Raw genomic sequence first — 26,925 nt, 5'->3', positions numbered from 1 at the left:
AGCACTGACTGTTCCATGAGGTGCCGCTGCATACTTAATGGTTGGGTCTGGTCGTTGTGCGCTTGCCCCGCAATACCTTGCGTCATTCCATGCACCCTCAGCGTCCACTCACCGCTTCATGGCCGTCTTAACATGCCTCATTTCTGCAGGTGAATTGTCTAAACCCTTTCAGATATGGCTAAAGATCACATTTAGCGCTGTGCTCACGTCCACGCCTTGCTTTTCAACGCGCTTAGACTTTCCCTCGTAGTGCCGATGAGATGCACAAGCATTCTTCGTGGTATTGAAAAGGTGCGTCTGCCGAATCTACCCCTGACTTTACAACAACTAATGACTCAATCATGAATAATCATAGATAGCCCATGAGAGCTCAGAAGCGAAAATACAATGTGTCGTCGCTCCTATCCATATCCAAAGACAACAATAGGTATAAGAAACATCAAACTACCGGATAGCTCTCACCTCCACCCACAGGGGAGTCTTCTGCCATAAAGTGTAGCACTTTTGATTGATCCATGCATCGCTTTCAGGACGGAGCTTGAACTCAAAGTTCCACAACATCTTGGCCAAGATGATGCGCAACTCGTGATAAGCGAGACTGCCTCCTGCATTAGCCTAAGTGACCGAAAGGGACATGTATAAGACTCACTTTTTGCCAATGCAGTTGCGTGGCCCGTATGCGAAAGCTTGCATAACTTCTCGTCTGTCGTTCTCATACCCTGTGTTCGGCAGCCAACGCTCTGGGATATATGACTCGGGATCTTTGAAATTTAGTGGAGACCGGTATGCAGTGTATTGCGCAACAGCCACACGAGTCTATTTCCGGATCCGTCAGCAAAGGCACGAGCAGCTGCTACGTCATCCTCGAAGGGAAGTTACCTGGCCTGGCACCCATCTTCCGCAGATGATGTTCCCATCAGGATGCACCTCTCGTGGCGGTCCTATGGGCAAAGGCGGGTAGAGCCTCAAAGCCTCGTCAATGCAGGCAGCCATATACGTCAGTCTCCGGAGGTTCTCTATGGTAAGCTCTTGATCCGATTCGAAACTGCCCCAAACCTCATCGCGGAGCTTCTTCATCTTGTCCGGGTTCTTGCACAAGAAGTAGAGAATGCCGCTTAGCAAAGTCGCCGTGGTCTCGGACCCCGCGAGCATGAACACTGACGCATTTGCATGCATGTCTCCAATGTCGAGCCGTCTGCCCTCTGGCTGTTTGAGCACAAAGTTCCAGATATCTGGCCGATCGCTCCCCCGCTCAATACGCCGATCGACGCGGTCAGAGGAGTGGTGAAAGTGGAGCTTCCGCTGCTCAATCAAGCTTTTCGGCGTCAGATACTTGGCCAGGAGGCCCAGAAACGGGTACTCCATCGTGATTCGAAAAATATCTGCGGCTTTTATCCAACCGAAAACAGCTGCCACCCATGGCGTGTACTCGGATTTGTCGAGCAGGCCAAGCGGCTCGCCGAATGTGAGATCGGCCATGATGTCCATCGTGGTGCAGTTGAAAAGCTTGGCAATGTCCAATTTGTCATTGACACCGCTTCGAACATTGGCCACGAGATGGTCTGAGTAGCTCTCAAAGATCTGCTCTTGCTCTTTCAAGGCCTTGTCCGAGAAGGCGTGGGAGAAGATTCGCCGCACGCGCCCGTGCTCTTCGTCATTAGCAATGCCATTGATTGCATGACGGCCGTTGAAATCTGGAGGGTAATAAAATCGGTCCTTCGTGTTGGATTTTTTACCGCCAGTGCGATGGCCGTAAATGTCTTTCCAGGCCTCGGGGTTGGTGTAGCTGAGAGTGTTGGGGCCGGTGCGCACGATTTCGCCGTATTTTTTGTGGATATCTTGAACCCAGGGAAGGAGATCGCCCCTCACGGTAGCAGACCAGTAAGCCAAATTCGTGCTCGCGGCTGAAATGGGACCGGGATATTTGGATAGAGGATGGAAGTAAACATTGTAGATGACAGTGCCGATTGCATGGATGATAACCTGACATGCGTAAGATACATGGGATGCAAGCTTTGGATAGAGAACGAACGAAAGCAATTACAGAGGTCACCAGGACCAACGGCAAATCATTACGTGCAAGTGATAAAGGCCATTCCAGCAGTCCTTGGACAGAAGCCATTGTTATGGCGGAGTTGAGGTATGGATGGTTCAGCACAAAAGCTGACACGCTCGAGATGAACGGACCTAGGCTTTAAGTGGGCACAGCGTTGTATCACAGCACTATCAACCAGGCGGCAGACGCAAGCCAAGAACATAGATATCTGAATCAGGAATATGCTTACCCTAAGCCGCACTCGGAGCCGGCACTAGCGTGAGGAGAATGAATCCTGCCGACAGGGGGTACTCCACCTATTTGGCTCTGATAATAGGATGAATTTCATAGGATACATCTGCCTTCGGTAATCGGCAAAGATTCCGATGCCCGGTAAAAGGGAATTCTTTTTAACCAGCATCTGCAAGAGTGGACTGTACTGTGGGACCAAAGACTAAGATGACGTGAGATCAAATCCCTGTTTGCTACTTTTGGGGGCCGTTTCACCCGCGTACTCCACACAAGAATCGGTGCCTAGACAAGTTTCATATTACTTTTTAGCTTGCTGTGGTTAATACAATTTCTTTTTATATAGCCTCATGAAGACTTTGGAAGATGATCGTGTTTGTCTTTTATATGAGCTCACGTTGGCCTATTCACTGTAGCTCATTCAATGAGTTTTTCTATTTTTGTTTTTGGAGAAGAAAAAAGAAAGAGAAGGTTTCCTGAGGGGTTTCTTACAGCAAGAGAACACAGAAGAACTCATGCGTGACCGCATGTTAGATTCACAAAAGGAATTCATTTGATTTTGGATTGACTTCTATTCGTGACAAGGGCTGTTTAGAGTCTTTCGATCGTGGTATCCGTTCCGACTGATGTTTTATTTCCTCCTTTTTTAGTGATACTGTCACATAAAACCACTTGTAATTCCCATACTCCGCCATAATCTCTTGCTTATCCCCATTTTATCACAAAAGTACCAAATCCCTCAACAGCCTGGTACGTGCCACGAGTCACCCACTCGGAATCCTTCTGGGAAAGGATCAGTCGGATCGAGCACGACTTGCTTGAAGCTGGTAATCCACGCACTCCCCTCAACGGTTGGCAGGATAGCGGGATAATCGCCCACCTTCGTCGTTCCTCTGATGTGGCCAGTGAACTCCGATCCGGTAATGCTCACGTGTCGAAATGGCTCGCCAACTCCGAGAAGACCACGCGCGTGGAGTATAGCCATGCGGGCGCAAGTTCCTGTACCGCAAGGGCTTCGATCGAGCCGTCCAGGCGAAACGACGACTGTGTTGACAGCCGTTTTCCCGTGTCCATGCGGGTCGTTCTCCAACGGTCCCGTAAACTCGAAGTTGCTGACGCCATGTATGCCAGGGTTCTCTGGGTGAACAGGGTCGATTTTGTTTTGCACGGCTCTCTTGATCTTCTCTCCAATTTCGACGAGCTCTTTTCCTCTGTGGTCTTCGATGCGAATGTCGAGGGAGGAAGCGTCGACAACGGCATAGATCATGCCTCCCCAAGCTATGTCGGCGCGAACAACGCCAATTCCGGGTACTTCGACTTCAAAGTCAAGTGCAAAAACGAACGAGGGGACGTTGTCAAAGGCCACACTCTTACATTTGCCCGACTCGCATTTTGCGGTTACTGTTACCAGCCCTGCTGCTGTGTCCAGTGCCAATTGGGTTGTCGGTTCGACCATTTTCACCATCCCCGTTTCAAGCAACACCGTTGCCGTGCAGATGGTGTTGGAACCGGACATGGGCACGTACTCGTCGCTCTCCATGATGAGGAAACCGGCATCAGCGGCAGGGTTGCATGGTGGGAGGACGAGGTTGGTACACATGGACGCTCGGCCTCGGGGTTCGTTCAAGAGAAGTTGTCGTAGACTGTCGGCCTTGGTCCAGAAGTAGACCATTTTTTCGTACATAGTCTTCCCCGGAACGTCCAAAACGCCACCAACAATGACATCACCAACCTCGCCGGCTGCGTGTACGCCAACAACTGAAATGGTTCGTGAAAATCGCATTTTTTCGATGTATAGACAAGACCCGGAGTTCAATGACTTGGATATGAGATGTAATGCGGGGTCAGGCAGTCTTTAAATACTGGAGTGGTCCTGATTATCATTCTTTTTCGTGGTAAACCGCTGGTTAAATCCAAGGGATTAATTACCCATTTCGCCGCCCTTGCAATCATCATTCATGATGAAAAGGTTAAGCAAGCCCGAGGAGATAGTGTTACGCACGGACCGATAAGGCATATGCGGGGGCGTACGGGGAGGGATTCCATAAAAACTGATTGGGAATAGCGGCAGGCGCGCTGGCCAGATGCGTTGAACGTTTGGAAAACTTTGTGGGGTACCGAAATGTAACGGCAATATTTCGCTAGCCTCCAAAATTATGATGTCTGTTTATGATGCGCAAACTTGGATGACGGATTGAGAGTCGACCACAGCCACCGCGTAATTCATATCGCGTTGCGACCATACAGAGGGGTGCTGCAGCCGATGGCTAGCGCGAAGAATAGCAGAGCTCTAAAAAAGAGCGAAGACAAAACGTGTAAGCAAATTTTAGAGGGATGACGTGCAACGGAACATCAAAAGAATATATGTATGACGGGCTGAAGCTAGAAGATACCCGCACTCGCCCAAGATATATCCGGAACTTCAACGCCTCGTAAATAGACTACATTTATTTAAGTGCGTACTCTGTTGGTTTTGTTATCTACTACCGCAATTACTGGTTTGACGGGATTGACATAGGGCGAGACTGGGTGTCGGTAGCACACCTTTGTCCCTGCAAAATCTTGGTACGTCGGCGTGGTAGACTCGGTTCATTCTTACGACGAGTATTCGTAAGCAGAGGACTCCGAGCCATAGCAGCCTAAGAAGGTCAATGGGGTCGAAACTGGCTGTGGGGGTAAGACTGGGAAGGAAGATTGGCTGTAGCGGGCGGGACTGGCGCTCATCCAGCTCACCTTGTTAAGTAATGGGGTCGAGTTCATGCAGAGGCACGTGTTCCAGTGCAACGAAAACTTTCATTTAATTTGTCGCTTTACTTTGACAATGAAAATTCTGCTTGGCTATTGAAACAGATGTAGTCAGAACAAGAAAGCCGGGCCCGCTTATGGGTGATATTAGATCTGTTGTGCATCGATGGGCGTGGGAAAATCCTCCCCAAAATTTCTCACTCAGGGGGTCTGGAATTTCGACATCTTCTCTCCGTATCTATCGAAAACACCTCTCATTAGATATGATCTTGACACACGTAAGTATGGTTTATGTACAATCATGGAGTGAGCTGTCTGGCCTACTTGTGATTGCTCATGCTCAAATAAAGGGAATAGAAAATTCCCTATGTAGTATTATCACAAATATTGGAGGAACCATGGGGCTTCTAATTACAAGAAAGCGAATTCTCGCGGCGGTGTCGCGTGGCTATCGTGTCCGATTCTGATGACAATACTGTCTGTATAGGTATTCGGGTATGGAACAGTGCGAAGTAACTTGTAGTGGCACACTCGTGGCACACTCAAGCACTTTCCTTGGCTAAAGCTTGATTGGTTACTCAGTACATAGCCCGATTGATTAAACCAGTGAACTTATCTACCAGCTCTCAAACTACCGAGCAAAGAGCGCTCCTAGATCTACTTTCAATCGAAGACAACATAGCGAGCAGGAATTTGCCCGAGCATCCTGGCAAAGCAAGGCACGGTAGTCCGGTGCCGATCGCCATCACTCAAACAGCGAGCCGCGCCCGCGCTCCGCTCCCCGCAACCTTGCTTTCGGCCCTGGCGCGCCCCACGAGACCCCACAAAAAGGTCACCCGCCGGAACCCAAAACACTCAATGACCACCCACCGGCGGCACTCTCGCGCTCTTCCTCTCCCCCTCACGTCTTCCCGTCGGCACACCCCTCACCTGTTCCCGCCCACCGGGATGCCGAATCGGGCAGCCCGTGGCGCTTAGGAGGCACCGCGACCCTTCGAATGCGGCAACCCAAGCGCGGGCGATAACGGGATGGCGATGCATGCCGTCATATAGTAAGATTTTCGGCGGGCGGCGAAAGAAAAAGACTCGCCGCCGCCGGAACAGAGGAAAAAGTTCAAATGCCGACGCATACATATATCAATCTGTTGGGGTGTTTCCCCTCTTCAAGCTTACGCTGACATGACCGATCCGCGCGCAAGCAAAGCCATCCACATACATCGAGGCCTTTGAGAGGAAAGAGAGAAAGAGAGAGGATAGCCATGGCGGGACGAAAGAGCTGGCAAGTGGCGGACCGGCTGGAGAAGCGCAACCTGCTCATCGCCGTCAACTGCGTGGCGGCGCTGTCCATCTTCTTCTTCGGCTACGACCAGGGCATGATGGGCGGGGTCAACAACGCGAAGCACTACATCGACCTGATGAAATTCGGCTACGTCGACGAGGCCACGGGCGACCCGGTCGTCACCGACAGCCTGCTGCAGGGCGGCATCGTGTCCGTGTACTACCTGGGCACGCTTTTCGGAGCGCTGATGGGCGGGTGGGTCGGCGACAAGGTCGGCCGCATCAAGACGATTGCGCTGGGGTCGCTGTGGGCGATTGTCGGCGCGGCGCTGCAGTGCTCGGCCCAGAATGCGGACTGGATGATCTGCGGTGGGTAACCCTGAAGCGGGCGAAGTATACGGAGACGGCAGTACTCACGCAGCATCAGCGCGAGCGGTCAACGGTATCGGCACTGGAGTCTTGAATTCAATCGTTCCCGTTTGGGCTACAGAGACGGCCGAGCACACTTCCCGCGGGCAGTTCATCGCCATTGAGTTTACGCTGAATATCTTTGGTGTTGTGGTGGCGTACTGGCTGGAATTGTGAGTTTCATGCCTACGATTTGAAGAACGGCTTATGCTGACGAGCCTCCAGCGGTCTCTCCTACATTGACGGCGGTGCATCTGCTTTCCGCTGGAGATTCCCCATCGCGTTCCAAATCATCCCCCTCCTGATCCTGCTCGGCATCGTCTGGTTCTTCCCCGAGTCTCCGCGCTGGCTCGTCCGTGTCGGCCGCGAGCAGGAGGCACGCTACATCCTGGGGCGGCTGCGCGGCAGCAGCGGCGAGGACGCGCAGAAGGCGGACATGGAGTTCGAAGACATCAAGGCGATCGCGGAGCTGGAGAAGCAGACGTCCAAGCAGCACTCGTACTTCCACATGCTCTTCGGCATCGGGTCGGGCAAGCTGCACACGGGGCGGCGGGTGCAGCTGGTCATCTGGCTGCAGATCATGCAGGAGTGGGTGGGCATCGCCGGCGTCACCATCTACGCCCCCACCATCTTCCGCATCGCCGGCTTCGACGCCACAAAAAGCCAGTGGATCAGCGGCCTCAACAACATCTTCTACATGTTCTCCACTCTCGTCTGCGTCTTCACCCTCGACCGCATCGGCCGCCGCTGGACCCTGTACTGGGGCTCCGTCGGCCAGGGCATCGCCATGTTCCTGGCCGGCGGCATGGCGCGCGCCGGCCTTAACGCCCGCGCCGCCGGGAACATCTCTGTGGCTGAATCGTATGGTGCTGCATCAGCGGCTTTCGTCTTCATCTTCACCTCCGTCTTCGGTGCGACGTGGTTGACTGTTCCATGGTAAGTCACCAACCACCCCCCCTTTTTTTTTTCTTCCCTCTCGCTACACTTCAAAGCTAACAACCAAACAGGCTGTTCCCGGCCGAAATATTTCCTCTCGAAGTGCGGGCAAAGGGCAACGCGTGGGGCGTGGTGGGATGGAGCATCGGCAACGGGTGGCTGACGCTGCTGTGCCCGGTCATGTTCGACGCCATCGGCGAGAAGACGCTGTACATCTTCGGCGCCTGCAACGTCATCACCATCCCCATGGTCTGGGCGCTGTACCCGGAGAGCAACCAGCGCACCCTCGAGGAGATGGACCTGCTCTTCACCGCCGACACGCCGTGGGTCTGGGACGCCGAGAAGAAGTTCGCCGAGCTGAAGGCGCAGATGGTGGCGGCCGCCGCGGAGGACGACAACGAGGTGAATTCGAAGGATCCGGAGGCAGGGGTTGCCACGCGCGCGCACGTTGCGAATATTGCGGCTCTGTGATGCGGTTAGAGGACTGGGAAGAGGGGTCGGGGATAGAACGGAGCTGCGTCCGAGATGCTATGAGACGAAGAATTAAGAGAGGATCTGGAAATAAGAGAAAGTAAGAAAATCAGGCCATAGGAGCAGGTCGTAATTGAGGCTGCCAACAACATATTGCTTTTGACACACAAATCCGGGTTTGTGGTTAACGCTGGCAGATCAGTGCAGCAGGGGAATGGCAGCGTTTCAAATTGCACGCGCGGCATGACTGGGGGTGTTTCAGCCCCCATGATACTACTATTATCGCCTTGCATGACTGCGCTCACAAGCAAAAGGAAGGAGCATGCAGCGGAGCAAAAGCAGTCAGCAGAGGCTGGGGTGACAGGCAGCTATAGCCCGGGGATGTGCTCGCGTACGCACATCGGCAATGGACATCCCCACACGCAGTGCCCCACAAGTGCGGCACAGCTGCCACGAGCAAGTAAATAATGTGGGTTCCGGTGCCCAGATGGCCGCGGCATCCCTGATCCGCTCCCGCTCCAAATCCTCCGACTTCTTCAATCGCCCAACATGTGCACCGAAAGCCAGCCCGCGACCGGCCCCGAAGTTGATCCCGAGGTGTGCTAATGGGAAGAGAGGGGAGCCTCGAGAAGTGACCGCTGAGCAGCGCAACAGTACGATAACGACTCGGCCTTCGGCTCCGTCGACGACCAGCTGTCGTCCTTCTCGGCCTCGCTCACGTCCAGTGTCGTCAACTACCCCGTGCAGAACGGCCGGCGCTACCACGCCTACAAGGATGGCTCCTACATCCTGCCCAACGACGAGCCCGAGCAGGACCGGCTGGACCTCGCCCACGCCATGACGACCAAGTTGACCGGCGACAGACTCCACCTGACGCCGCTCCCGGAAGACTTCGCTGGCCGCGTGCTCGACATTGGCTGCGGGACGGGCATCTGGTCCATATGCATGGGAGACCAGTTCCCCAATGCGCAGATTCTGGGCAACGATCTCAGCCCGGTGCAACCGTCGTGGGTATGTGCTTTCGAGAAACTAGAGGCGGGCCAATTGAACTGCGCAAAAGGAGGCCGGAGGGGCGAGGAGGCCGTTCGGGGTTCAGCTGCAGCATGCGACACGGGTTGTGGCGGATGAAGGGCACACACTATACGCGCTGACGGTGTGCGCTGACGTGTCTTGTTGTTGTCGTGCAGCTTCGGTTTGCGATACTTGCGGCGCACAAGAACCTGACGTGGTGTTACCCTGACCCCTCTCACCATTAGCCATGGGGAACTGGGCGCGCGTACTTGGCGCGGATGAACGTGTGCTCATACTCCCCGTTATTTCGCAGGTACCGCCGAACGTCAAGTTCGAAATCGACGACGTCGAGAAGGAGTGGTCGCACAGCCAGCCCTTCGACTTCATCTTCTCCCGCTACATGGCCGGCTCGATCGGCGACTGGCCCGCGCTCGCCACCAACGCCTACAAGAACCTGAAGCCGGGCGGGTGGGTCGAATTCCAGGACTACGACTCGGTGTACTTCTCCGACGATGGCTCACTGAAGCCCGAGCACGACATGACCAAGTGGCTGGACACGCTGAGGGAAGCGTGCCGCAACGCCAAAAGAGACTGCGACCCCGGCCCGCGGCTGGAGAAGTACGTGAAGGAGGCGGGGTTCGTGAACGTCCATCACGAGGTCTTCAAGTGTCCGGTTGGAGGGTGGCCAAAAGATAAGAGCTTGGTAGGTGCATGTGACGGCTCGGCCGAGGAGACATCACACACTTACACGACTGTAGAAGCAGTGTGGCTTGATGAATTTGATCCAATCACTCGAAGGCCTCGAGGCCTTCTCTTACCGCATATTCACCGACATGCTGAGATGGGAAGTTGACGAGGTGAACGTGTTCCTGGCCAAGGTGCGGAATGATCTGAAGAACAAGAGCATCCACGCCATGTACAACTAGTACGTATTCTTCCAAGTTTTGGGCCGGATTCTGACGGGTTGTAGCCACGTTGTGTATGCCCAGCGGCCTGAGGAGTAGCCGGAATAAGGTTGGGGACCAAGATGTGAAAGGTCACATTTCGAATGGCGCAACTAATGTAGGTGCTTGCTGCAAGGCACGTAAGTAGCTTCATCAAGCCAAAACAGAAGAGCAGCAAATCATACGTGCAGTCCCACCATGATGCCCGAGCACCTAAATATACTTGGGCAGCCGAGTTTTACGTATGGGTTTTGGTGATGGCTTTGCAGTGCGGAGCCCATCCGGTGGTGCCTCCGGAAAGGGGCGAGTTCGCTACGGCGGTCGCCGTCGCTAATTGTCTAGGTCTCCACATCACCAGCTCGTTCGCTCTTTGCTTTTATGTGGTTTACGAGCGAGGCGCGCCCCGACCGTTCGCCAGTCTGCAAGGGGCTGGGCTTGCGGGAGCCGGTTCCGCTCTCCGGCATGGAAGCCACAACTCTAAATGGGCACGTCACGGCTGTGATAGGCGTTCGCATATGACGGCTGGCGGCGCGGCGCGCTAACGCTGCGGTACATGAGGCGCCCTACGTTTCCGGCCCGTGCTTTCCTCGATCCCCGCCTCGGCATATCCAGATTTTGCTGATCTCTCTGCTGATTTTCTTCAAAGAATTGTCCCGAGCGTCCTATCAGCCGCGTACGCCGCCGCACCTCGGATCGTGCCCTGAAGGATCCGATATCTGATACGCCACAGTCGGTCCAGCCTCCGCTGAAACTACGACCAGGGCGGGAAATTGAGAGACGGTCTACGCGGCCGTGGTCAGCAGTTCACCTCTACTGACTCGAGGCCTGCTGTACGCAATAGAGTAAGAAGTCGGGAGACCCTCGTCTCTTGTGACAACTGCAATTCATGCCACCAACGAGCGAGACGGATCGATCGTCAGTGCGGTGTACCTGACTCGACCTCACCTATCGCTTAATCCACCCCGGCCTGCGGGGAACGGGGAAAGCCCAACAGGGAACCAAAGGCGGAAGGATGCGACCTAGCCAGACGTTGACCCGCCGTAGCTGAGTTCCCATCAGCCGCTTTAGACGGCCTAGACAAAATATATATCGCTGGCCGGGATCTTCCTGAAGGCCTCTCTGCACCAGCAAGCAGTCCATTTTGGGACTCGCTCTGTGGCCACCCTCTGCAACCACTCCTGAAGTCCGGAATCCCTGCCTTGCCGTTGCATTGACCTTGGTTTGCGGACCTGACTCATTAGCAGCTATTGCGCCAGACCCAACGGTCCGCGGGTAACGGGAAATCCGCACCGTCGTACCCTTCTTCCAACTACACGACTCGACGTCTCCTCCACCATGGCCAGCGACGGCGTCACAGGCGCGGCCAATGTCAGTACCCCCATCCTGATGACCATGGCTGGCTTCCTGGCAATCTCCTTTTACAACGTCGTCGAACTGTTCGTCATCATCTTCACCACCTTTAAGCAGCGGAGCGGCCTGTACTTCTGGAGCTTTATTGTCGCTACCCTCGGAATCGCTCCCCACGCTCTCGGCTTCGTGCTCAAGTTCTTCGGCGTCGTGCCAGCATCACTATGGTGGATACCCGTCCTCCTGGTTGCCATTGGCTTCCCGGCCATGGTGACGGGGCAGTCGGTGGTGCTCTACTCGCGGCTGCACCTGGTCATGCACGATGCCCGAAAGCTGCGGCTGGTGCTGTACATGATCATCTTCGACGGCGTCGTCATGTCGGTCCCGCTGATCGTCATGGCCTTCGGGTCCAACTCGCCCAACCCGGCGCCGTTCCTCGGCGTCTTCACCGTGTGGGACAAGATCCAGATCGCCGTCTTCGCCTTCCAGGAGATCCTCATCTCGGTGCTGTACATCTACGAGACGACGCGGCTGCTGCAGCCGTCGCCGACGTCGAACCGCGCGCTGCGCAAGATCCTGTACCACCTCGTCGCCATCAACGCCGTCGTGCTCGCCTTCGACGTCACCCTGCTCGGCGTGCAGTACTCGAACCAGTACGAGATCCAGACGACGTACAAGGGCGCCGTCTACAGCATCAAGCTCAAGCTCGAGTTTTCCGTCCTCAATAACCTGATCAGCGTCATCAAGGACAAGGACCTGTCCTTCGGCGGCCGGGGCTCGTCGTCGGTCACGCCGTCGCGCCGCTTCGACACCTTCACTTTCAACAACCGGCGGAGCAAGGGATCGGCCGACTACGGCGTCTTCTCCAGAATCGAGGAGTCGGGTCCCGGCTCTGCTCCAAAAGACGCGAGGGCGGGGGACGACTTGGTCATCGAGAGGGTCAAGTACGTGGGCGCGAATGAAGCGGGAGATGCCGGTGCGGAGAGGCTGGATTCTGCTGCGGGACAGCAAGGGGGCATCGGGATCGCTTTCCAGCCCACAAAGCCACTGAGGCCCCCTTCTCCATCGCAGGCGTCGGAGCTGGAGCTTGTCATGCTGCCAGAGACGGGTCGCATAGTGCCCAAGAGCTCGATACCAGCATCATAATATTTGCTATTTCTTGTGCTTTTTTCATGTACATATACCAACAGCGAAGCGAAGCATTTAATGACACGATGACGAATTTACGTGTTACTTGCTATATAATTTCTCATTCAGAACATTGCAAACCTCCTTTTTTTTTTGTTGCCGCCAGAGAAGCGTGAACGACAGGCGTAACGGAGTCTAGAAAAGTCTAGATTCTTTGCGTATGAAGCGACGATGACCTTTCGGCTCGTCCCGAACCCCGAATCCTTCATGAATAGGAGTTCATTTCCCGCTTCCCCGACGAAGCTACTCTAGAATGAGGCGAACATCCACCTATAGTCCGTGCCATCCAGGTGTGGGTTCATCAGGCTTGCCAGCCAGCCTTGTCTTCTGGAACCGTGCGGAAGGACCAATCATAATCGTAGGAAATATCGGGCGAACATTCCGATGGCTGGGGATGACGTAGGGGCTGTCGTTTTACTTGAAGATACGCGAGAATGGCGCTTGATACATCGGGCTTGGTGTGACATAATTGATGCGAGCCATTGATGACGCAAATGCATCCGCATTGGTTCATGCACATCGTTTATCGCCCGCCTATTTGAAGCACTGGTATAGTGATGAGTAGGTCTTACTTGTGAATTCATCCAATCTTGGCAATATAACCTAAAGTTTAAGATGGAGCTTCTTGCCACCTGCAATCAAAAAGAGAAAGAATTCCCAGTTGTCTAAAGCTGTATTGCGGAAGGCATCTTGTCAGGGATATCTGGCTCGCGGGTCTGTTTGGAGAAAAGTTTATTTCGATTTTTGCCGCCGGCGTCAGTCTTTCTTGAAAGATATATGCTCTTTCTATAATAGGATGCTTTCCCGATACGCCTTCCGCTTATGCTTATGCGGGTTTCAATAACTTACCAGCGTTCTGACCTGCAGAACGGTGGCAAGCCTGATTTGAAAAAAAAAAATAAAAAAGAATAGAAAAAAGGCCTAGGCAGAGAAAGATGTCCTCAGCCGTAGACCGAGAGAAAAGGAGAAATAAAAACCAAGACTCCACACTTCTGCCCCATAAACCGACCTAGTTACTTCCTCCTTTTACAGCATCCACCAACCCACCGACAGGGTTCCAGAAACCAAAAGAATCGTCAAGATGGCCGCGCCCGCCTTATCCCCCGCGGTAATGTCCTCGGTATAAACAAGCGGCAGCGTCTTCCCGCTCGTCTTCCCGCCGCCACCGTCCTCTTTCGGCTTGCTCGTGCCGCCGCCGCCGGCCGCCACGGATGCGGGCGGCAACAGGTTGACGCCGTCCAAGCCGCCGTCGGCGCCGCCGAGCATCATGGCCGACACGGCCTGCAGCGCGGCCATCTGCTCGCACAAGCCCGAGGTGCCGTCGTACGTCGCCTGGTCCCAGCGCCTGCCGCAGGCATCAGGCGCGTTCCGGGGCCCCTCGCCGCCGCCGGAGCACTGCAGGGCGGCGCCCTGGGCCGACGGCCGCAGCAGGCCCCAGATGCGGGCCTCGAGGCTGGGCACCATCTGGGCGGTCAGCACCATCCAGCGCGTCAGGTAGGCCTTGAACGACTGCTGGTCGATGTCGCAGTTGCCGCTGGGCTCGCACGCGGTTTCGGACATGACCTTGCCGGTGACGCCGTTGGCGGCGTTGATGAAGAAGGTGGCCTCGACGGTGTTGAGCAGCTTGGTCGTGCGCGTCAGCCAGATTTGGTCGCGCGTGTGGTTGTACATGTAGGCCGTGCCGGCGATGAAGACGCCGTAGATGTACGTCCACTGCGTCGGGTCGGAGCGCGTGCACCCGCTCTCGGTCGTCGCGCCGTCGTTGAGCACGATGGTCGTGTCGGTTTCGTTTTGGAACAGCACCCCCGTCGACCAGTCCCATACCTTGGCCGCCCACTCGACGTACTGCGCGTCTCCCGTGTAGCGCGCGAGCCGGGCCGAGATCTGGAAGAGGCCGCCGTTGGAGATGGTGTTCTTGTAGTTGTAGCCTTTGTTCCAGGTGAAGATCCTGATGTTGCTGTTAGAGCGTACTGTAGCCGGTGATCCGGCGTCGAGGGGAGACGTACTGCCACCGTAGTCCACCGCCACACGTATCATCCCAGCGGCTGGTTTGGAGGTCGAAGACGTTTTGCACCTGGGCCACCCAGGATGCCTGGTTGCTGTCCGGGTTCGGGAAGCGGACTTCGGCGGCGGACATGGCTGAAAGAGCCCAGAACAATTGGTCATCGTTGCCTTCGGTTTTTGTTTGGTTCTCGGGCATGAAGTCCCACGTATCGCCGGCCTGGTGGATCATGGCTTGCTTGGTGACGTCGACGTAGCTGTTGTCGCCTGTATAGTACCAGTAGTCGACCATGCTCATGAACATGGCTCCTGCATGCCACCAATAGTACGGATCTGGCAGGTTCCCTATACAAAACGTTAGCGCTGCTTCGTTTCAGACTGAACGGTACGTACCAGGAACATCGCCCGTGTTGTTCCCCGTGTACCAGCTCATCATGCCGTAGGCAATGTTGGAGGCGGCATCTCGTATCGAATCCGGCTGTGTAATGTCGAGCTCCAGGGCATTGGTGGTTGAGAGCAGTATTGCTGCTCCCAGAGCAACAGGTAGAGGAAACATGGCGCAACCGGCATGCTGAGGGCGCAACCACACGGGATCTCCGCTTTAAGCTTAAGCTTGATTGACGCCTCCAACCCCGTGCCTTGGCGCTGAGCATCTTTTTTTGTCACAGGTACGATCCCATGCTGCACTAGCGGCCTTATACGAGACAATCGGCTGAGGGCTTACCTCGAAACAGGGCTGTCATCTCGGATCTACACAGGATGCGGAGGGGACGGCGATTGTTTCCCCAGGTCAGGCAATCGCGCTACCCGCGGACGCCTTTCATTCGACCGAGCGATCAGCTATTGAAGTATGCCAGAGCAATGTTCAGCTCCATGTCAGGCCGTGCGGCGCAGCAGTCAGCGGCCCCTCGTGTTGCAACCTCACAAAAGTGGGGCTTCAAGGCAGACATCATCTTGGGCGGCTACACACGGAATCCTTCCTGACTTACTCCTGAAAAAGTCGCCGTACGCCAAGGTCGAAGGCCCTGTTAGGGCTGGGGGATCAGCACCGGACAAGACCGCAGCCCCTCCGAGAGAACCGAACCCTTCCGTATTTTCCGACGCTGCTCTCCTCGTACTCGTGACTTCCTGCGCTACGTGTCTGGTGAAGTCGTTGGAACATGCTGCAGTATATGTAAGGGCTGAGGAGTTGTAGACCGTTGCACGCACCCCTGATGTGCGCCTCGTGCCGCCTTACCTTCCGGCCCCCAGTCTCGCCTAATCTTAGCGGCTCTCTCCTGCACAGCCTACCTGCCGAGGCTCCTTGCTGTTGCACACCAACCAACGAAACCCCCATCTGAAACGTTAGTTTTGTGGGTTGCACCAGTATGAGGGCTGGCGAATTTTTGACTGGTGCTAAGGGATGACTGCACTGACTAATCAGCGTCGACGGGAGTTTGTATCGGGCTCAAGACATCATTTTCTGTGCTGTATTCCACGTCCGGCATTCGTCCGCACGTAGCTCAAGCCCACTCTTCCACGACTTAAACCCGGTGTTAAGTTCCTGTGTAGTTCCTCTCAAGACATCAAGCTGGTGGAATGTGCGACGCAACCGCAAGCCTATCAGACTTACTGCGGGGGTCAAATTGTATTAGACCACCAGCTGCAGCTGATGTCTTCCGGCGATCTGGATGAGCGAGGTTCCCCGCTGTACCATCAGGAAGCCACAACGGCTTCGGCTCGAGCCTTGCACCCGTGCCGAGAACAAAGCTTACATATGTAGTCGGCACATTTCAACTGCCGCAGCACGTGCGGCTGTTACCGAGCCAGTGATACGGACTTGGTAAGGCAGACTCGTATGCCTGACCAAATAATGCCACCGCCCTAGCTAGACGGGTTTGACGACGCGCTTGCACCTTTTCATAAAACTTTCTTAGCTCTCTCCCAATATGCCGAGGCTGCGCATCAGGTAGTAATCACTTAATGGGCTGCATGCATTTTGGAATCATCGCCAGTGCATTCAGTCACCCGCAGCGGTCGCGCACCTCGCAGCAGTGGAAAGACTTTTCCAATCAAACCTTATCATTCTTTTACGAATCCAGCAATGCGTACGACACACAAGGTCTTTCCGTGGAGAACTTAAGATAAGCGAATGTATGAAGCTAAATGCTTGATGGTTGTGACCTAACCAAAACCACCTCAGTGGCCAGACCGTGCTGCAAACTACCTAGCAGCTTAACAACAAAGAAAAATACTCGCTGTTAGCCTCTCCATCTCGTACACTGAATTTCAGTCGAAGCTTTCTAAGCTTCGGGAGAACGCCTTCCCGTGTCTTTATTCTTATCAGACGCCCGTACTTGAGGAATTCAGGACGCAGAGAGATGGAGCTTCTCAATAGATTGCATCCGAATACCCTCCTCGTGGTGAGAACTTAATCAAGACCCAACTCTCACTGCTTAGCTTTGAAAGAAAACAACAGTCACCGAAAGTATATCGAGCTGCACAAAGCTTTGCACAAATCAGCCTGCCGGCTAAATAGACAATCACAACAATCTGCACCGTAGCCAGCGAAGCCATCGGGTATATGAATTCTACTTGTCCATAAGGAAAACCACGATAGAATTATGGAGGTGTCGGTTAGGAACTTTGCAGAGGGCCTGTCACTTTTTAAAAGGCTATACTTCTGCATCTCTACAGAAATGGCTCGATTGCGATACAACCCTGCTCCTATATTCACGGCCGTCCTTTTATTGTTTGTGGGGCAACGCGTGGTCAAACCCTCAGTTTCTCAGGTCATGGCGGCACATTTGTGGAGACTTCAAGGACAAATTCTTCGCACTATGTGTACCGGCGTCCGGTAGTTCGACACCACACAGGACAAGGCAGACTCGCTTGGACCATCAACAATTGTTCTCGAACTGACTTGCACTCTTTGAATTCTGCGTTCAAGTTATGAGAACTTGGCTGGGTTTTAGGAAGATAGAAGTCATTGACGGAGAGCGTCGTGAGTCGTGAGGAAGTTTTGCACTTTCCCAATCTTATCAAGCGCGCTGCAAGGCATACACGCGTTCTTCCTGAGGCTGTACAGCTAGGGGACTGGCCATCACTTGACACAACACACAGTCCGTGCCTGCCCTACGCGTTCCCTACGAGGACTCGACCACGCTGTCCCCCCTGACACTAAGCGCCATTCAACGCTGGGCACGAAGCATCAAAGGACAGTACGTCTCCTGTGCCACCTCCCTAGCACCCGATTCTCCGTGATACGAGACAATGGCGGTGACTATAACAGGACTGAAATGTCCGCGACAAGTTCATGTGTTCATCACCACGGCTTGTCTATCGCTCAATTCCCTAACCCGTCAGCTACACATATCCGCCGAGAAGCAAGCAGTTCCCTAAATAACGACCAAGAAAGCTTTTTACGACCGACAGCCGTGAATACCATGGGTTCCTTTCGCTGCTTCGATGGAAAACGGATACGCCCCCGAGTTCTCGGCTGTGTCCTGGCATCTGCACTCCTCTCTTGGGGAGTCTTGCATTCGCTGAGGAAGCCGCTCGCACTCTTGCTTCGTCCAACGAGCGACTTCGACACCGTCTACATCAGCAATGCGAAGATCCCCAAGATCATCCATCAAACATACGCCAACCGGACCATCCCTGATCACTGGAAGCAGGCTCAGCAATCTTGTCTGGACCTCCATCCCGATTACGAATACAAGGTTAGCATGGGCACTGTGGATGAAAATTTTTGAGCCTCAAGCACTGACGATGCCTAGTTCTGGACGGACGAGGATGCCAACGAGTTCATCGCGAAAGAATACCCCTGGTTCAAGCCGACGTGGGATAGCTACCCGCACGTCATCCAACGCGCCGATGCTATCAGGTATTTCGCGCTGGTGCATTTCGGCGGTATCTATATCGACCTTGACGACGTACGTGTCCCCCTTCTACACCCTCTCTCGCAAAACTATACAAGCAGTCTGACACAAGCTCTTCCTCACACACAGGGCTGCAACTACCGCCTCGACCCGCTGCTGCAGTACCCCGCCTGGCTGCCACTCACCGCGCCCATCGGCGTCAGCAACGACGTAATGGGCAGCGTCCCGCACCACCCCTTCTTCGAGCGCGTCATCCGCGCCCTCGCCGACTACAACCACAACTGGGCATCACCATACCTGACCGTCATGTACACGACGGGGCCGCTCTTCCTGTCGGAGATGCGCGAGGAATACCTGGCCAAGAAGGACGACGTGCCGCCGGCCGAGCAGCTCTTCACGCTGATGCCCAGAGACTACGACCGCAACGGCCAGAGCATGTTCCGCAGCTACCGCGGCAGCTCGTGGCACGAAGACGACGCCGCCGTCATCTTCTGGCTCGGCGATCACGTCGTGGCCCTGGCCATGGTCGGCGCGCTATCGGCGATTGCGGTTCTCGCGCTGGCGTCGTTGAAGTGCTACCAGCGTCGCCGTGCTGGAGACGTGCACAAGGACTACTATTACCCCTTGGTTGATCGTGCTCAGGTGTAGCATGCTGCTGAAGCAGACGCACGCACGCACAGCAGCCCTTTGCCGCCGATGTGCCGGTAGCGCGGCACGGTCGGAACATTCGTTCATTATGTAATGCCGCCTAGCGCCCTTTCCTTTGTGATTTTCCTTTGTACTTTCCTATACCATTTGTAGACGGCAAGAGTTTCCGACCAATACGATTAATTAATGACCTATAAATAGACAAGGCACACTTCAAACCTTCAACACATTTTACGAACGTGCTATAGAATCAAAGTACCTAGTGTTTTCTCCTTGAAGTTTCTCCGATGGGCGTTGCATTTGGGCAGTGTTCTTCACACCACTTGGCATTTTCGAAGCTCAGTCCGGCCGAGAGCGGGAAATGAAACCCCCGCGATACTTGACCGACGCCAGATACTATCACAAGACTTGTCGACTACATAGACATTTACTTCAACCCTTTTGTAAAGTTAATCCGACTTTGTTTATATTCTCGTATTGGAAGTACACGCTGCCTATTTCTCCATTCACCATTACCATCGTGGTGCCGTTCTCAATCACAGACCAATATGTGTACTGCCAGGGGAGCCACAACATCCTATTGAGAACGAGTTACTACGCATTGGGGTAGCGCAAACATTTGCGCGGTTCTTTCACCCTTGAGTCCTTGAGACTCCCCCGGCATTATAACCCAATAAACCGAGCTATCGTTCCATATTCTTATTCCGTGTTCACACTTGCTTACTACAGCGTCAATAGGCACACCAGGTTGGTGCAGCATCGATGAAGGCCCTCAATGGCTTTTATTGCGCGCCCGCTTTCGTATTGAAATTCGACTCAAATACCGTTCTGGGCGAAACCCAGCCAAGCGAAATAGACAATTTGCCCCAGTCCCTAGGAAAACATATTACATTTGCGGGTATACAATCAGGCCATTACGCAAATAAGCCGCTGTTGGCAGGCACGATCGTCAAGGGGGGATTTCAGTGCTCTCTCTCGGGTAGCTCAATACATCACCCGTTCACCTCCTCAGTTTCGCGCCATCGTCCAGCCGCATCACCGCCCCATGTTGAAGCCTACGTTGCTAGCGTTTCAGACACAAATGATCGGGTTAAAGAATTGCGTAATCAGCCTGGTCAGGCTGAGCCCCATTGCGCCGATAAGATGTCATGCTGCACTTGCAAAACCCCATTGGTGGATATGCATACGCATAAGAGTCATACTTGGGCAATACAGAGTGATAGGTGTCATTCGAAACGTACCCCACGACCTCAGTGTCTCAACTGAGATGATATTTGTATTAGTTAAGAGTGTATTTCCAGGCATCGCTTTTCGTTATAGGCAAGTATTCTAAGAGAATCATGGCGAATTTGTTGAGCGATTGGCTGGGAGAGCGCAACAAAACCGAAGGCCGACATTGTACGCGAAATCGCCGCATTGACCGAAAAAGAGCGCAAGGCAGACGCTGGCTTACTTTGCGCACTGTTGGCGGGCGCGAATTGGTCGTCGGAACAGATCCCGGTCGACGGAAGGTGTGGGGCTGCTGTTTTGGCGCAAGGCTTCACCATAATCATCAGGCTGAGCTGCATGAGCAACAGCCTCAAACGTCATTTTTCCTGCACTGGAAGGGCTGAGTACGCTGGCACCAGGGGATATTAGCCGCAGTTTTCTGATTATTGCATGGTCTGACTCTCTGTCTCTTTCGCTCTTACGACCGTCGGTAAGAATTCCGAAATGGCAACACCAAAAATTATAGTCGGTATCGACTTCGGAGATGCGTAAGGGTACCTTTTTTCGAAGTAAAGAAATCAAAACTCACACTCCGCTAAGGTACTCAAAGGTTTCTTGGGCAATTGACGGCAGCGACGAACAGGTCCACTTGGTTGACGACTGGCCTGACCCTGCAGCACCGAACGCTACCCGCGAGAAAATCCCATCTGCAGTATCGTACAACAACAAAGGCGAGCTATCTGGCTGGGGATACAACCTAGGGAAAGATACAATGAAGGTTAAAGGGTTCAAAAGGGCGGTGAACATGAAGAACGTCAACGATCTTGGACCAAAGCTACAGCTTCACCGTCGAGATCCCCCGGTACACCTACAACAGTCGAGCTTTGGCGTTGTCTCTGATTACCTACGGTGCATATGGAATCACACAAAGGTTCATATCAGCAGGCATCGTGAAGAAGACTGGGAATCCCTATATTCTCCATCCTTTATCCTTACCGTGCCTCGGCACTGGGACTCATCTTGTACACAGCGAATGATAACAATAGCATGGCATGCCGGACTTCCGCTCAACATATCATTCATCTCCGAGCCCAGGGCCACAGCTCTGGCACTATTTAATGGGATGGTTCCAACGCAAGACATGAGGTCCTGGGAGAGCAAAGATATCATCATAGTCTGTGATGCAGGAGTCCATAAAGTGGTCAGTATAGTCCCAACTCGCGGGTTCTCGTTACTCAAATTGTCCCGCAGGACATTACCAGCTACCAAATCATTACGCTATGGCCATTCGAATTTGAAAGATATCTGTCTGGAAGAGGTTTGTAAGCTGCTTCATTTGAGATCTCATGCTATAACTGATACAAAACTTTTAGAAGAGCTCTGTGGCTCTACATTAATCGAAACATGGTTTGAGAGTATTTTTCGCGCCCAGCTTGGTCCTCATCGGCACGATAGGAGTTCCCCAATGCTCAATCTTGAAATTCTCGAACAATTTGAAGCGATGGACAAATCATGTTCAGGCTCCAACACAGACGGACTCACTGTGGGCTTTTCAAACATCAAGAACAGCGAAAATCAGGGGATACAAGGTCGAGATTTTCATCTCAAGCCGTACGTTTACAAATTCCGCTTCAAACCAGCCCTTTTTTGCTCACTAGACAGCAGCGCAACTTTGCGAACAATCTTCAGCAAACTGTGCGAAGGAATTATACGCGAAGTTGATGATGGAATTAAAGAAGCGATATCTAACCAGCTAGAAGTCAAGGTATGTGGCTAAAGCTAATGCAGGCAATTAAGCTGACTTTCGTAGTCGCTTATTCTGGCCGGTGGCTTCGGAACTAGCAATTACCTGTACCATCGGCTCGAACAGTCCTGCCGAGCTTACGGAGTACAGGTTGTGCAACCCTGCAGACCGTAGGTATTACATGAACGCCGGAATACGCTTATTTCTGATATTGGATAGGTGGTCTGCTACGTGTAGAGGTGCCGCTCTCTGGGGTCTTCAACACCCGGATTCTGCTTCTGAAACGGGCACTCATCACCAATTTCCTGTCTCAAAGGATGTTGGACTCTCTCGAATGGCTCCATCAGAAGCTTCATATGATAGCGAACGCACCTACAAGACTGCCCGGACCTTTCGCAGCACTGTAACCTTCGAAAGTACCATGACCTTCAAGAGTGCCGTTTCCGACATCCGAAGACTTACTTTTGGATCCCGTGTTCCTGTTCACTCCCCAAGAAACCCTCTCTACTACAGGAAAGCTGAGCAACGTAAACCCTTGCCGATCAGGTCGCGCTCTTTTGGCCTGCATGAGAATCAAAGCCCCATCAGCGAGATCCCACGGTCCAACCCTACCCAGCCCCGGATCCTGATGGTTGGTCCGGACGATTTCGAGCTCTGTCGAGAACCTTGGCTTTTGAGTGCTCTTTCAGCCTGGTTAAAATCAATGTGCGAAAAGAAGCTTCAGAGATTCCAGAGGCAACATCTCGTGACTGCCTTGAAGGCTCTTCTTTCATCAAAGGCCCCTGGGATACCGCTTGAGTATGTTAAGATCCTCTCTGAAGAGATTGTCCAAAAGTTTGAGAATGGAAAAGAGCCGGCCGTGATCTGGGAGCGAGAACATGGTCGGTGGACCTCGAACCAATATAGCGGTGTCCTACCGGAACTTACGGGACAAGGCTGCTATTCCCCTCGGCTGCATACTGGGAACTCCAAGACGCCTTTGGCCTGCTACTCCGTCTTATGTTGTAGTCCTCAATCTATGAGCCCGTGGTTGAGATGCTTGCGCTCCTTCCGCCTGGTCCCGGAGCTCAATAAGGAACAGAATTGGTCTGGAAAGGGGCAGCATGCGGAGTTCAGCGCCAAAGAAGCCCTGGAAGTCCCACTGCTTTTCGAACGAAACCTTGGCCATGGCGCCTTTGGATCGGTCGACAGTGTTCGCTGTGGAAGAATAAGATTGGCTCGCAAGACGATCAGATGCAACAGAAGATTGAAACGTGAGGACGCTGTGAAAGAGGTTGCCCACTTGCAGCTTTTATCCTACTCACACCTCGTCCAGGTTATCGGAACTTACGTCTTTAACAACAGACAGGATTTGCACATCCTGTTATACCCAGTGGCCGAACACGACCTTGAAGACTTTATGGAAAGCATCTGTGAAGAGAAAACCGCCGAAACGGAACAAATGATGTGCGACCTTTCTTCTTTCTTCCCGTGTCTCGTCAATACGCTGGATTATATCCACGGACATTTCATCAAACATATGGACATCAAGCCACGTAATGTCCTTGTCCGAGATATGCGAAAAAGTTCTATCCGACATTTCGCAGATTTCAGAGTCTACCTGGCAGACTTTGGGATTGCACGGGCCTACGCATCTGCAGAGGATGCAGAAACATCATCTCCCACAGCATTCCCCCGACTCTACGCTGCACCAGAGGTTGTTGCGCAGGAAACCAGAGGATTCAGTGCTGATGTATTCTCTCTCGGCTGCGTATTTGCTGAGATGGTAGCTGTCATAATTGGACGACGGGACGAGCTTGCGGACGCTCGACTGAATTCTTTTCAACAGAATATTGAGCCAACACGAACTTTTCTTCTCTGGCAGTTGCGTTCTCAGGAGGTGTCTGATAATATCAAGATCTGGGTAGAGGAAGCATTGACGATGTTGGAACGCGATCCGAAGGAAAGACCATCTTCACGGAAAATTCGGGAAAGAGTGAAGTTTTGTCAGACCCAATGCTGTGTTTGGGGCTCTGATAAATTAGAGGCAGCAGATATTCCGTAGAGCCAGGATGTGGCATTACCTTCCTTGAACTGATTGGTCCGGTATAATGCTGAAGAAAGTAGGGCAGTGTTTTGTTAAGTTTTCTCAACGACGTACTTCTATTTGTGTTCGCACTCTACCTGATTTCCTTGTCTTGATCAACATAGAACCAGCTCGTATTAATAGACTATCGTGCTGTATATGTCCCGAAGCGCACCGATTAAATCCCCACTCATGAAGGACTGGCCTGCTAGTCCTTCACAACTGATACCTAAAGTCCGGATGCTTCTCACCCGCGTCCTCGTACATCTTCTGGTCCAATACCGCAGGCAGCTCCCTCCTCTCCCTGTCCTTCCGCCTATTCTCCAGCCTCAACCCGATATACAATGCCGTCTGACTGACCAAGCTCAACGAAATAAAGCCCATATTGGTGCTGAAACCGGTATGATACACGGGTGCCTCCTCGGTAATAAACACATTGCTCGCGACGAAAGCGCCGCAGTTGCCCAGGGCGATGACGCAGGCGAAGGCCACGGTGCGCTTGTAGCCCTTGCCGACGTTGATGGCGTTCCAGACGACGGTGATGGGCATGGTCAGGTAAGGGCCGGCGGTGACGAAGAACATGCCCATGTAGCGGATGTTGGGGTCGCGCGGCTGGGCCAGCTCGACGGCCAGGCCGACCATGCAGATGACGGAGCCGAGCATGCCGAAGACGTAGCGCTGGCGCAGGCGCTCCGACAGCCAGGCGCACGTCAGCGAGAAGACGAACGACGTGGCGTAGATGGGGATGCTGTGTATCTGCGCCTGCGTCGCCGTGTACCCCAGCCCCTTCAGGATCGACGGCTGGAAGGCGATGACCGACGCGGCGTTCTCCTCGGCGCCGAGGTAGGAGAGGACGCTGTTGATATTTGTTAGTGCTGGTCGGGCGGGGCATTTTTTCGTAGCAGTGCAGGTTTGGGGGGTTTAGGACGAACCAGAGCCAGATCTTCCAGTCCATCATGTACTTGAAGAAGCGTTTCGGGTCGAGCTTGTCGTGCCGGACTCCGCCGCCATCCTCGGCGATGCGGGTCAGCAGCACCGCTTTTTCCTCGGGCGTGAACATGGTGCTCTTCTCGGGGAAAGGGACGATCCAGAAGATGGAGCAGAAGCTGAAGACGACGGTGATGAGACCCTCGATAATGAATATCCTAGACGGAAAATGGGTGTCAGTGCGCCTGCATCCGAAGGATCTCTTCAGCGGGGATCTCTTACCAGCGCCATCCTGCGTAGTTGCCCACGCCGTCCATCTTCGAGATCAGTGTTGCCAGCAACTGCGTACGTCAGTGGCTGCATGCTCGTATTATTCGGGGTTACATACACCATTGAAGGCGCCGGCCGCAATGGCCGCGCTGAAGAACCAGGTGTACCTCTTCAAGAACTCATCTTTCTTATAGTAGCTTCCGATCAGATACGCACAGCCGGGGACGAAGCCGGCCTCCATGATTCCCTCGAGGAACCTGCACGCAATGAGGCCTCCCGCAGAGCTTGTCACGCCTTGTCCGATAACGGTGATACCTGCAGGATGCGAAACATGGTAAGCCTCCCGAGAAAAAAACAAGCAACAGGAAGGCGGCCCGGTGTCAGGCGGGAAAAGCAGCAGCTGGTGGAACCTTACCCCAGAGCAGCATCATGAGGCTGAGGGTCTTCGGGCCGTATTTCTTGAATATCAGGTTCGCGGGGACGCCGAAGACGACGTAGGCCAGGGTGAAGACCCAGACGGCGATGTTGTACTGGTTCCCGTGCAGGTTCAGGTCTTCCTCCATGCCCTGGATCTTCGCGTTCGCGATGTTGGACCTGCAGGGGTCGTTAATTGCTGGCGTTGCACGGTATAGGAGCTGAAATGAATCCTCGCATCCTTACCGGTCGATGAAGGATATCAGGAACAGGATACACAGCAGCGGCACAACCTGGAAGTCCAGCTTACGCAGAATGCGTCGCTCGATCTTGGGGTCGAAGGCGTCGCCGGGTAGGCGCTCAGAGTCCAGCGGCGTGGACGCGCCGGACGCCGTGACTTCGGGAGCCTTGATGCTCATCGTTGCTTCTGTCGCTTACAAGCGTGATCACAGGGCAGAGAAGAGCGAGAGAGAAAAAAAATTGTGAGGGGAAAAGCATTCGACCACATGGTCGGGGCATGGGCAAGCAAAAGTAACCTGTAGGCGGGCGGGAAATTCCTGGGCATCTGCAGGTTGCACAGTCCGTGGCTCAGTACCAAGAACGGGCGTCGATTCGCGGTGTCGCGGGCGGGGCGGCGTCAGCACCAGAACGGAGAGGGCAGGCAAGGGGCGCCACATATGCAGGGAAGGCCACAGATAGATGAGGCCATGGTCCTATCATCAATGCAATGCTGAGCTGATTGCGCGCGGCACAGAGCGGAGAGAGACGAAGGCCAAGGGTTCACGACGGATATTCCGAGTTGCATATGCCTTGTTAATGCAGCCAATTGTGGAGTGCGGAGGTGGCGGTCCGCCGGAGAAAATGTACGTCTCTAAGCGGCCACTGGCCAGCCACTGCCGTAAGATCTGCTGCTCACTTTCTGTATCGACCGGGGCACCAGCACATGGCTGATCGACGCGATGGCAGCGAGAGGGCTGACCATGCCACGGCCTGCCGCGTGTCGACGAGGCTTGCATTCAACGACGGAAAACACTTTCTGGCCATCGTGTCTCACGCGAGAAATGTGCGCTGGGAGCAGGACACCCACAAGTAAGAAGTCGAGGCCAGGGTTGTCCGCGCGTGTGGCCAAGAGACGACCGGGACGCTTGTGCGGCGTGGCCGACCCTTGACTCGGT

The 26,925-nt window shown here is 53.8% G+C and overlaps 8 protein-coding genes across 8 annotated transcripts; 4 read left to right on the top strand and 4 right to left on the bottom strand.

Moving 5' to 3' along the window:
* Positions 1-444: 444 nt before the first annotated feature.
* Positions 445-2,122, bottom strand: LTHEOB_10132 (Cytochrome p450 protein; the record flags this gene model as incomplete). The annotated part of the gene is made up of 4 exons (XM_035506744.1): positions 445-598; positions 650-816; positions 880-1,983; positions 2,045-2,122. The coding sequence occupies 4 exons, from the start codon at positions 2,120-2,122 to the stop codon at positions 445-447; spliced, it is 1,503 nt and encodes a 500-aa protein (XP_035368170.1).
* A 901-nt stretch (positions 2,123-3,023) lies between these two features.
* On the bottom strand, positions 3,024-4,067 carry LTHEOB_10131 (Proline racemase; the record flags this gene model as incomplete). Its single annotated transcript, XM_035506743.1, has 1 exon — positions 3,024-4,067. One exon carries the CDS (start codon positions 4,065-4,067, stop codon positions 3,024-3,026), a length of 1,044 nt encoding a protein of 347 aa, XP_035368169.1.
* A 2,221-nt stretch (positions 4,068-6,288) lies between these two features.
* On the top strand, positions 6,289-8,122 carry LTHEOB_10130 (Ribosomal protein S6; the record flags this gene model as incomplete). The annotated part of the gene is made up of 4 exons (XM_035506742.1): positions 6,289-6,676; positions 6,735-6,888; positions 6,941-7,651; positions 7,723-8,122. The coding sequence occupies 4 exons, from the start codon at positions 6,289-6,291 to the stop codon at positions 8,120-8,122; spliced, it is 1,653 nt and encodes a 550-aa protein (XP_035368168.1).
* A 549-nt stretch (positions 8,123-8,671) lies between these two features.
* LTHEOB_10129 (Methyltransferase domain-containing protein) lies at positions 8,672-10,137 on the top strand (the record flags this gene model as incomplete). The annotated part of the gene is made up of 5 exons (XM_035506740.1): positions 8,672-8,719; positions 8,777-9,133; positions 9,447-9,836; positions 9,892-10,058; positions 10,104-10,137. The coding sequence occupies 5 exons, from the start codon at positions 8,672-8,674 to the stop codon at positions 10,135-10,137; spliced, it is 996 nt and encodes a 331-aa protein (XP_035368167.1).
* Positions 10,138-11,412: 1,275 nt separating this feature from the next.
* LTHEOB_10128 (Integral membrane protein) lies at positions 11,413-12,570 on the top strand (the record flags this gene model as incomplete). The annotated part of the gene is made up of 1 exon (XM_035506739.1): positions 11,413-12,570. The coding sequence occupies one exon, from the start codon at positions 11,413-11,415 to the stop codon at positions 12,568-12,570; it is 1,158 nt and encodes a 385-aa protein (XP_035368166.1).
* A 1,068-nt stretch (positions 12,571-13,638) lies between these two features.
* Positions 13,639-15,169, bottom strand: LTHEOB_10127 (Glycoside hydrolase family 76; the record flags this gene model as incomplete). Its single annotated transcript, XM_035506738.1, has 3 exons — positions 13,639-14,560; positions 14,619-14,958; positions 15,007-15,169. The coding sequence occupies 3 exons, from the start codon at positions 15,167-15,169 to the stop codon at positions 13,639-13,641; spliced, it is 1,425 nt and encodes a 474-aa protein (XP_035368165.1).
* A 2,869-nt stretch (positions 15,170-18,038) lies between these two features.
* LTHEOB_10126 (Mannosyl phosphorylinositol ceramide synthase SUR1) lies at positions 18,039-19,121 on the top strand (the record flags this gene model as incomplete). Its single annotated transcript, XM_035506737.1, has 3 exons — positions 18,039-18,314; positions 18,372-18,527; positions 18,603-19,121. The coding sequence occupies 3 exons, from the start codon at positions 18,039-18,041 to the stop codon at positions 19,119-19,121; spliced, it is 951 nt and encodes a 316-aa protein (XP_035368164.1).
* Positions 19,122-24,355: 5,234 nt separating this feature from the next.
* Positions 24,356-26,169, bottom strand: LTHEOB_10125 (Vitamin h protein; the record flags this gene model as incomplete). Its single annotated transcript, XM_035506736.1, has 6 exons — positions 24,356-24,995; positions 25,072-25,284; positions 25,349-25,407; positions 25,455-25,651; positions 25,752-25,930; positions 25,997-26,169. The coding sequence occupies 6 exons, from the start codon at positions 26,167-26,169 to the stop codon at positions 24,356-24,358; spliced, it is 1,461 nt and encodes a 486-aa protein (XP_035368163.1).
* Positions 26,170-26,925: the final 756 nt, after the last annotated feature.

Source organism: Lasiodiplodia theobromae (assembly GCF_012971845.1).
Source record: "Lasiodiplodia theobromae strain AM2As chromosome Unknown scaffold_36, whole genome shotgun sequence".
In the NCBI taxonomy this organism is placed as follows: Eukaryota; Fungi; Ascomycota; class Dothideomycetes; order Botryosphaeriales; family Botryosphaeriaceae; genus Lasiodiplodia; species Lasiodiplodia theobromae.
This window is presented reverse-complemented; position numbering and strand designations above follow the sequence as displayed.